General features: G+C 34.0%; 3 protein-coding genes across 4 annotated transcripts in view; 1 reads left to right on the top strand and 2 right to left on the bottom strand.

Annotated features, from left to right (window-relative positions):
• Positions 1–1,163: 1,163 nt before the first annotated feature.
• LOC108834019 (uncharacterized) lies at positions 1,164–2,773 on the bottom strand. 2 transcript variants are annotated; one of them, XR_008944396.1, is made up of 3 exons: positions 2,590–2,773; positions 1,927–2,102; positions 1,164–1,829 (listed from the first exon to the last, which is right to left on the bottom strand). XR_008944396.1 is itself a non-coding variant. In XM_018607386.2 (3 exons), exon 3 carries the CDS (start codon positions 1,822–1,824, stop codon positions 1,231–1,233), a length of 594 nt encoding a protein of 197 aa, XP_018462888.2. In that variant the 5' UTR covers positions 1,825–1,829; positions 1,924–2,102; positions 2,590–2,772; the 3' UTR covers positions 1,164–1,230. The 2 variants fall into 2 exon arrangements, 1 of the variants encoding a protein (XP_018462888.2); XM_018607386.2 differs by having other exon boundaries at positions 1,924–2,102; positions 2,590–2,772.
• Positions 2,774–7,161: 4,388 nt separating this feature from the next.
• Positions 7,162–8,817, bottom strand: LOC108853359 (protein disulfide-isomerase 5-3-like). The gene is made up of 4 exons (XM_018626778.2): positions 8,469–8,817; positions 8,121–8,211; positions 7,928–8,022; positions 7,162–7,552 (listed from the first exon to the last, which is right to left on the bottom strand). The coding sequence occupies exons 1-4, from the start codon at positions 8,489–8,491 to the stop codon at positions 7,519–7,521; spliced, it is 243 nt and encodes an 80-aa protein (XP_018482280.2). The 5' UTR covers positions 8,492–8,817; the 3' UTR covers positions 7,162–7,518.
• A 295-nt stretch (positions 8,818–9,112) lies between these two features.
• Positions 9,113–10,089, top strand: part of LOC108854740 (brefeldin A-inhibited guanine nucleotide-exchange protein 2) — a gene marked incomplete in the record, with an annotated part of 6,452 nt that continues 5,475 nt past the window's right edge. Inside the window, 1 exon segment of the mRNA XM_057009508.1 lies at positions 9,113–10,089. Within this exon segment, the coding sequence (XP_056865488.1) occupies positions 9,325–10,089 (765 nt within the window).

The following is a 10,089-nucleotide window of genomic DNA, read 5'->3' as shown; positions in this document are numbered from 1 at the left end:
GCTTATTATGAAATCAAATATTTATTATTTTTCTATTTGTTTCTCGCAAATTTACACTTAAATTTTCATGATCAATCTAGTTATATAAAAATTTCCTCAATACCTTTAAAAACTTATGTTTTAAACTTAGACCAAAACTTATGTTTTAAACCAAAAACAAAAACAAAAACAAAAGATTTAATTGCTAGGTTGACTAATAATAACTTAGTTCATAAGTGTTAAAACAAATAAAACGTAGTATCTCTAACGATCTTAAAAGACAATATATATTCTATTTGTTTGTCACAAATTTACACAAGTTCATAAGTTTTAATGATCAATCTAGTTATTTTCTAATAACCTTAAAAGTATGTTTTAAATCAAAAACAAAAGAGAAACTTTTTATATTTGCTACATTGACTAAAAATAACTTAGTGATCATAAGTCACAAATTTACCACATAAGTTTTAGTGATCAATCTAGTTATTTTCTAACAACCTTAAAAGTTATGTTTTAAACCAAAAACAAATGGGAAAGTTTTTCTATTTTCTACATTGACTAAAAATAACTTAGTGATCATAAGTGTTAAATCAAATGAAACATAGCATCTCTAACGATCTCAAAAACAAGATGTATATTCTATTTGCTGTCACAAATTTACACATAAGTTTTCATAATCAATCTAGTTATATAAATCTTTTCCCAAAAAACCTTGAAAAATATTTTTTTTTCTTACAAAAAAAGGAAAAGAGTAACAGATTCTTAATATGTATCTTTTTCTTAAAAAATGATTTAGAAAAACTCTTTCATGTGAGTTAAAAAGAATGTTTTAGGAAAAAAACAAGAAAAGGAGAAAGAAAAAAACTATACATGTAGTGTTTGACTCGGTTGTTGGCACTTGGCAGCATGAATCTTCATAGACAAAATCTGAAAGATAGGCGATTCACCAAATATGTCTGAGCATCCGTTCATATAGCGCAGGAAGTCTGTAAAAAAATAACTTAGTGATCATAAGTGTCAAATCAAATGAAACATAGCATCTCTAAGGATCTCAAAGACATAAAATGTATATTCTATTCGTTTGTCACAACTTTTCCTCTCATAATTAATCTAGTTATATAATTTTTTTCCCTAAAAACCTTAAAAATATATTTGTCTTGGTCAGAGAAAAGGGAAAAGAAAAAAAAAATTAAAAAATTGTTTCTTTTTCTCATAAAGTTTTTTTTTTTTTTGGCTCAACAACTACTTTCATTAACCATAAGAATTAGGACCTACATCAATGTTTGATCCTAAAGAAGGCATATCAGCCTCTATTACAACTTTTAACCACTGTGGCACAATAGAATACAACTTGGGAACATAATTCATAAAAGAAAGAGCTTCCTTCGCTATCCTATCTGCCGTTTTGTTACTATCACGAGTAGAGTACTCGATCTTGTAGCCACGGTTCGCCGAGAGAGTGTGGGAGATCTCCTGAATGAGTGGTTTCAGTTTCGGCCATGTCTCCTCCTTGCCTGTTATCATCTTGGCAAGGACCAAAGAATCTGTTTCAAACAAGACATGTTTATATCCAAATCGAACCATCGTTTGTACTGCCCACCTTAGCGCCAGTGCTTCGGTTTCTATTGGAGATCCCACACCCTGTAACCGCTTAGCTCCTGCCCACAGCAAGCGACCTGTATGGTCTCTGCTCACCCAACCAATACCCTGATATTGATGATCCTTGTGCCAAGCACCATCAGTATTGCATTTTATCAATCCTTGTGGTGGGGGCTTCCATTTGAGCCTTGGTCTGTTGCCTGTGGGTTTTTTGACCTCCATCTTTTCTTCCTCTTTTCTCTCCATCCATCCTCATAAAGTTATTTAGAGAACCGTTTTCATGTAAGTTAAAAATAATGTTTTTTTTAAACAAGAAAATGAGAGGAAAAGAAAAAGAAATTATACTACATGAAGTGTCGACTCGGTTGGTTGTAGAAAAAAAGAAGTGTTGACACGGTTGTCGGGCACTCTGGCAGCATGAGTTCTCTATAGATAGAATCTGAAAGACAGGGGCTACGTACGCACATACATACTTCTTTCATCACCAACAATGTCTGAGCATCACTTCATATTGCACAGGGTGTCTGTAAAAAAAGAAACATAGGCGATTCCTTAGAAAAAGATGGAGCATTCTTCTGCTATAGTACACTTAAAACGTTTGCCATCATGCATCACGACTGCTTCTAAATTTTATCACAGATAAGACTAAAAAAGAATACTTGACACTAAAGGACAAGAGTCTAGACCCTAGAACCATGTTGAACTAGGAAAATAACGCAAATTTAACTCGACAGAGCAGAGTCACTACGATCCTGTTTTTCTATCAACAACAAAGCAATAAAAAAAACTAGACTCTAGAAAGGATTTCGATTTTCAACTCTTCAGCCAGTAGTAGCAAACAGTCAAACGTTGCATATAATATTGTTACAAAGCGAGCATCAGCGATGATACGCGACACGTGCTTAACTAGACCATAACAGAATATCTATCTACTTCACGCCAAAAGCAGAGAGCTTCTGTATATACGCAGTAAAAGAAGACCAAAAACGAAAGCAGAGAGAGATAACTTACTTGAAGTCGACGAGGGCGGAGAAGATGAAGTGGTCAGGTCCATCGGAACGATCTTGATTCACACCGCCCTTTAGGAGCAACGACGGAGACTTCAAACTCTCTCGCGTTCCGGAAATTTCTCGATTCTCTCCTTCGGTTCATCCGTGCAAATCACAGATGTTGCTTGCTTCTTCTGTGGCTGCTAATTAACTCGTTTATATAGACCCAAAAAACGACACTTTCCTTCTAACGGTCTTATTTCAAACGGTCATATTGTGAACGGTCCTTTTTTTAAAACGGTCATATTGTGAACGGTCATTTTTGTGTAACGGGTCTTTCTTTAAACGGTCATTTTGTGTAAGTTCGAATTTCTTTTTTCTTTTTCAAATTGTATGTCTGTGTGACTAATCTAAAAATATGATCATTTTCTTTATGTGAAAACATAAATATCGAATAATAATAAGTTAGTCGACATTATGCATTTGCACATTTGTCATAGTTACCTTTACTTTATTTTTGGTAAAATGTTAGATTTTACCTAATTATGATCTAACATTAGACATGTCAAAACCACCGGACCATCGGTTATCCCTTGTCAACGTGTACCCAAAACCTAAACTATTTGCCTTTTAACATTGCGTGTTACATATGATGATTAACTCAATTTATGTAACTGATACTTATCCAATCAACATATTCAATTGACTTTTTTTATTATGTCTTGTTACTAACCTTCTTCGCCTGGTTCTAGTAGAACTGCTTGACAGCTAGCGGTGGATATAATTTACTCGCTACTTATCTTGTATTTTACTACTTGTTTGATACTTAACCGCTAAAGTTGGGTACTTGGTTTGGCAAAATCGAGTATCAAGTAATTTATTAAATAACTTGCAAGTACAAAACAAATATCAAGTATTAATATAAAAGTAATGATTTGGGGTTGTTTAGTTTGTTACCTTTTTGTTAAGTAATTTCTCAGTTTAATTAGAAAATTAGATTTCGATCCGGTTACTCTGATGTTTGTTTTCAGTTTATATATATATATATATTTTTTTTTTTTAAAATTTTTTTTAGTGATATACATTTTAAACATTAATCATATATCTAAATGTTTATATAACTATTTAAAATATAATAGTTTTATTTATAGTTTACATGCATAATTAATCAAATGTTTAAAACTGTCACATGTATTTGTCGCTTCTTATTATATATTTATCTTATTGTATTTGCATTTATTTATAGAAAAAACTAATATATGTATTAAACAATATGTTCAAAATTATTTTGTATTAAATTTATGCTCGTTTTGACGGCCGACCTTGAAAACATAATTTCCTATTAGCAATCTATTTTTACATTTATTCATTAGATAATATATTATTATATATATTTTTCAATATATTTGTTAAAATGAATATTTATATAAAAAATGAAAAATATCATAATTAAAATATCTTATATTATTAGATTTAATGAAATACATGTTGATTTTTATACATGTATTATATAGTTTGCTAATGTTAAACTACTTCACAAACATATTATATTTTAAACATAAATATTTTTTTTTTTGACATCAAAAGACTATTCTATTACTCAAACTTGAGGTGGTCTGGATAACCAGACCGGAATAGAACAACCAACAAAATGTAACTTCCTATGGAAGGATCTAGCAGTTTTACCTAAAAAATTTGAAACTTGATTTCGCTCTCGTGGAACATGAGTGATGGTGAACTCCGGAAAGCATATCTGAAGTGTTTATCTTCTCCAATTCTGTTGCAAAACTTGGTCAGACTTGAGGTTCTTTTATAATTGTAATCAATTCTTTATAGTCTGTCCCAAAGTTTTGGCATGACGAATACTGAAGCATACTCTCCATCGCAGTGCTTCTACTTCCGAATGCAAAGCTGATTCTCGGCGAGTAAGATTCTTTGTGCCCATAAGTTGGATTCTTTCTCTAGAGTCCATCCAAGCCATCCACATCCACTAAACTGAGCAGGTGATGTCCATGATCCATCTAACAAGCATATATTTTCCAAGCTTATGATTTGGGGTCCCTCTGTATTGATTACCTGTTCCACTGGATTCACCACCTCATTTGCATCAAACCATGCTTGGCATTCACTTTCTGCATGTCGGACTAGCTCCAAAGGATCTCTGTCTATCCCTCTAAAAGGTTTATCATTTCTGGCCTTCCAAATATACCAGATTAGCCATGGATATGTGTCTCTATCTAGTTCTGGCTGGATAATATTATTTTTTTCTCCAGAACAAGTAGTCTATATTTGCATATGTGCTAGGTAGTGGAAATACATCTGGGTTTGTTGGAGAAACATAAATACTTAAGAAAATAAAATATAACAATTTAATATAATTTATCATATTTCACTCGATATAATAATTTTCTCTTACAATGATTGATTATGATTATACAACATATAAAAATGTTAAATTTATATTTTTAATTTTATGAAATATATTAATGTATAATAATATTTCATAAATAATTTTGTATTAAAGAAAATATTTACATATAATGTTTGAAAATTAAGATCTTGTAAAATATTTTATAAAGATTTGTTAGAGTTCTTAAAATATATATTTATATTTAAAATGAAAAGAAATCAAAAGATATTATGGTTAAAGTAGTTAAAAGATTTTATATATTATTAGTCTTAATAAAATACATTTCATAAAAATTATAAGATGGTCCAAGTTAAAAAATCACACATAAAAAAGTCATGACTTTTGTTTTAATAAATTTGATGTAATGGCTGGTTAAATTGATAATTTGTATCTTAAGTTACTTATGATAAATGAATATTTGAAAAAAATACAATAATAGGTTTACAATTTGGTATAACAAATTAAATGAAGCAATCGGTCTATATATCATAAACAAAACATATGTTAATAATTAAAGGCTTTAAAGAACATAAAATCATATTTAAGTTTTTAATGTGATACGGTCCTTAATATATTGACTAAATATTTAAATTAATCTGAATTTAATTAATTTTTTATAATATCTTCATTTATATTTAAGGTTAGTTAAATAAAAATTTATATATAGGATATATTAGTTAAGTAAGAACATACATTTAATAAACAGTTTAAAAAATACTTGAAATAAAAAACCGCACATGAAATGTATCACTAATTCTATTTAATTAATAGTTTATTTTAAATTTGAAATAGAATAAATATTTTTTTCAAACAGAATCTATTTAAAATCTTTGTAAAATTTATTTTCAAAAATTAATCAATTTAAATTGTTATTATTAAAAATATAGTGTATGGTGTGAGGGAAGAAGACTTAGAAACTGAAGAAAATTGAATCGTTTGGGAAAGATGATGGTGGTCTGGTGGAGATATGCGTTTTACTGTCTTGCATCATGTGCAGGAACTGAAGACTGAACTTGGCCCTTTAGAAGGATATATTGGGAAGATTTCAGATATTTTGGGTTCACTGTCCAGTGAGTTGTTTGAGATGCTCAACAAGTTCAAGAATATCGATGATGGGTGTTAAGGCACGCTAAGATGAATATACTTGTTGGAGATATCGATTTAGCTCATTGGAGTGACCATCACCATGAGCATTTGTATGGAGATGGGAAGGACACAGAACTTATTGAAGGTGATGAAGAGACAGTTTTGGGAGGAGCCTTGATGATGTTGTTACTTGCGAACAGATAAGGCCACCATCGGTGTGTACAAGTTCAAAGAATAACTTGTCCGAAAAATGTAAGCTTGAGAAATGGTTAAAGTGCAGCATTCTGAACTGTGAAGGTTCTAAATTAACAAAACCGATGAGAGACAATGAAGGTATAGTATCTGATGTAGGTTACGTTGGTATACAAGTCAATAGCTTCTATCAAGAAAACTCCAAAATGGTATGATTATCCTTTGTGAAGACAATGGATTCAGACACGGAGAGATTTTGTAAGGTTCTTGTTATAACCAGTTTCTAACTCTTTATCTCACTCACATTATGCATATCAATCTCTAGTTCATAGTGTTTTCGACAACACAGCTTCATGGTGTATTTTGTTTGCTTGTATGTTGTAGAGCCTGAGGGGTTTCTTTGTTGTGTGGTTATGTAAAGTTAGACCAGATTGTTTCTCTGCATATATAACATTGTTGTAAGCTTATTTAACCAAGAATGCGTAGTCATTTAGTTTTTTCACTCTTGGGCAATTTTTTAAAATAGTCATTTTCAAATTTTTGTTACAAAAATAGGGTTAAAACATAAAATGACCACAATAATATTTTATTTTAAATTTTTTACTATTTAATTTCTATTTTTTAAAATCTGAAATCTTATCCCAAAACCCTACTCCTTAACTTTTATTTTTATTTTTTTAATTAGATGATTATTGTGAAATGATCATCTTTTGTTTTTTTTTTGTATATGCATCTTATGATTTTTCTGGAAAGTGGCAGGGATCTAATTATGGTCTAATCAGCTTGATTAGAGCATCATTAACCCTAGCAACTCTGATTGAGTGCTTAATCAATTTTTTAACAATAAATGGGTACTAAGCATTTTAATTAAGCAATCTCTAAATTTTGTCCTCCAATGCTAATATCCTATTTAGGGGTTCTTAAAAAAAAAAAACATTGTTTCATGTAAGATCAAATCTAGTTGTTTCCACACACACACATATGTTGTATATTCAAACTCATGTTCTCAAGCATCATGTCTCCATATCCTGATCGTTTTATCCAAATGATTAGCGCATGAAGCAATCTCGTTCTGAACAGGATGGCAACTGACAGAGATCACTGCGTCCGTGTGGCCTTGCACTCTCTGCAGTATAGTTTTATTCTGAAGATCCCACAGATACACACAGTTGTCTTCAGATCTGCTCACAATGTACTTGCCGTTGGTCACAGAAAACGTGGATGTGATGCAGAATACTTTGTTGGTATGTCCTGTGTAAACCTTTATAAACTTCCCTGTTGCACAGTTCGACAGCTCCTGTGGTTTTAACCAAATAAAAAAAAAATCATCAGTACAAGAGAATCCATTACTCTAAAGGTTCTACATTTTGCTCTGTATCCAAATGTTTTAATTGTATCAAATATTTAGTAAAGTTTGAATCTTTACTTCATGTTTTCATAGTAGAGACCAAACATGATCCTAACTGCGAACCATTAGTCTAAGGTTGAATCTTTACTTCAAGTTACAAAAGACCAAACTGGAACCAAAGTTGAGTTCTTTTACTTACGAGAGTACTATCAAGAGTGGCAACAAGGATGAACTTCAACAATTAATAAACGAAAATGAAACATGTTACCCCTTAGAGGTCTAGAGCAGATTTAATTACCAAACAGAGAAGAAAGAAGATCAAACCTGATGTTGAAATCAATGTGTAAGAAGTCACCATCAACGCTCTTGTCAACGACGACAGTTGCGGTAGTGTCGACTGCCAAATAACTACTCAGCTCCTGCAAGATACAAAGATCATCATATCTTTAATCGAACAGAGACAGAGACAGAGATGATGTTGTGCAACGAACTCTGAATTACACAAAAAGGGATATACCATTCCGAACAAAAGCATCATAATGAAGACAGCAACAATAGATAACCCAGCGTCTGATAGAGATGCCTTTGTCAAATCTCTCAGTATTTTCCTATACAACAAAATTCAGATTCTTTCTGATATTATTAAAGAGAAAGAATCAAACTTTCTTAACAATCAAAGATACGTAAACGAACCCACAATTCGAGAATAATCAAAAACGCATGACCAATCGCATGTGATCCAAGAAATGTAGCAGCGTTGCAACACAAGAAAACCCAGAAAGAGGAGAAAAAAATACACAAAGGGAAACACCAGAAACATGAATTGACAAACACGTCATAAAAAACAAGGGAGATAGATTTGAACCTTGAGTTTGAGTTTGGTCCCATAGATGTCTCAAACTTTGAGCAATTTTGATTTTGATGAAAAATTTTCAATTTTGCTTCGTGGGTAAGCCAATTTTAGGGTTCCAGTATGCGATCGAAGGGGACGAATTGGAGAAGACGGTTCTTCCTAGACATATGACGAATCAAACCATGGACAGAGATGAGATTAGCAGTGACGACGATGGTGAACCCTGCAAACAGAGAGAGAGAAAGAGACCTGGGTCCGACACGTGTCTCATAAGCACCGTGTCCTGTGAAGCTTAATTAAGCTACGACGCTTCTTTAATTACATATTTTTCTTTTTTTTTTAATCCTAAAAACATTAAAAACCCACCATAAGCAACTGCGTTAATGCTGCTCTTAGGTTTCGTTTAAAAGAAAAAAACGTGGTTTCATTCACTCTAATATGTCCAAGATTATTAATTAATTTAAAATTAACAATGGTTTAGTTAAGTACCCCAGACCGGGAACCGGCTACGAATTTCCCGGCGGTCAACAGCTTAGAAACGCCGAATTGAGAAATGTCTAAAATGATATCTGAGTTTCCCGAAATTACAATTCGCCCCTTCAGAGTCCAGTGTCAACTGAAGGGCAAATCGGTCATGTAAATTTCGATAGCAGAAAAATCAAACCACGACGCGATCTGAACGTTCCCGTTCACATCCCCACATCTTCGCTCTGTTACCCTGCGCGCAGGATTGAGTCAGACTTCACTGAACCAACTCGCCCCCGCGGATCGGACGTTTATACCTCCCGAGGCAACTCGGTGTTGAGGCTTCGTGGCTTCAGATCTGTCGCTTGAGCTCGCCGTGAAAAAAAAACAAAAAAAACTGGGAATGGCTTCCTCGGAAGTCGATTCCCGACTGAGCCGAGTCGTAACGCCAGCTCTAGAGAAGATCGTCAAGAACGCTTCGTGGCGTAAACACTCCAAGCTCGCCGCCGAGTGCAAATCCGTCATCGAGCTGCTCAATTCGCCGCGGAAATCGCCCGATCCCGACGATTCCTCCTCCTCCTCCGTTCCTCCAGGTCCGCTTAACGACGGCGGCTCGGTGGAATACTCGCTCGCCGACTCCGAACACATCTTCGCCCCTCTGATCAACGCCTGCGGCACCGGCCTGGTGAAGATCGTCGAGCCTGCGATCGACTGCGTTCAGAAACTCATCGCGCACGGCTACATTCGCGGCGAATCGGATCCGTCGGGTGGAGCTGAGTCAATCCTCTTGTTTAAACTGATCGAGTCTGTTTGTAAGTGCCACGATCTAGGAGACGAAGCGATTGAGCTGCCTGTGCTCAAGACTCTGTTATCAGCGATCAACTCCATCTCCCTGAGGATCCACGGGGACTGTTTGCTTCTGATCGTGCGCACGTGCTACGATATTTACTTGGGAAGCAAAAACGTGGTGAATCAGACGACTGCTAAGGCGTCTCTGATTCAGATATTAGTGATTGTGTTTCGGAGAATGGAGGCGGATTCATCAACCGCCCCCATTCAGCCGATTGTAGTGGCTGAGCTAATGCAGCCGGTTGAGAAATCTGATGCGGATGGGACGATGACGCAGTTTGTTCAGGGCTTCATCACCAAGATTATGCAGGATATCGAC

This window comes from Raphanus sativus, chromosome 4, assembly GCF_000801105.2.
Source record: "Raphanus sativus cultivar WK10039 chromosome 4, ASM80110v3, whole genome shotgun sequence".
Lineage (NCBI taxonomy): Eukaryota > Viridiplantae > Streptophyta > Magnoliopsida > Brassicales > Brassicaceae > Raphanus > Raphanus sativus.
This window is presented reverse-complemented; position numbering and strand designations above follow the sequence as displayed.

Bases quoted from the DNA above. Each gene is read 5' to 3' on its own strand.
- LOC108834019 (XM_018607386.2), bottom strand. From the start codon at position 1,824: ATGGAGAGAAAAGAGGAAGAAAAGATGGAGGTCAAAAAACCCACAGGC.
- LOC108853359 (XM_018626778.2), bottom strand. From the start codon at position 8,491: ATGGGACCAAACTCAAACTCAAG. The intron at 8,212-8,468 runs GTTCAAATCTAT...TTTGTTGTATAG, and splicing joins GGACCAAACTCAAACTCAAG to GAAAATACTGAGAGATTTGA. The intron at 7,553-7,927 runs GTTTGATCTTCT...TTAAAACCACAG, and splicing joins CACATTGATTTCAACATCAG to GAGCTGTCGAACTGTGCAAC.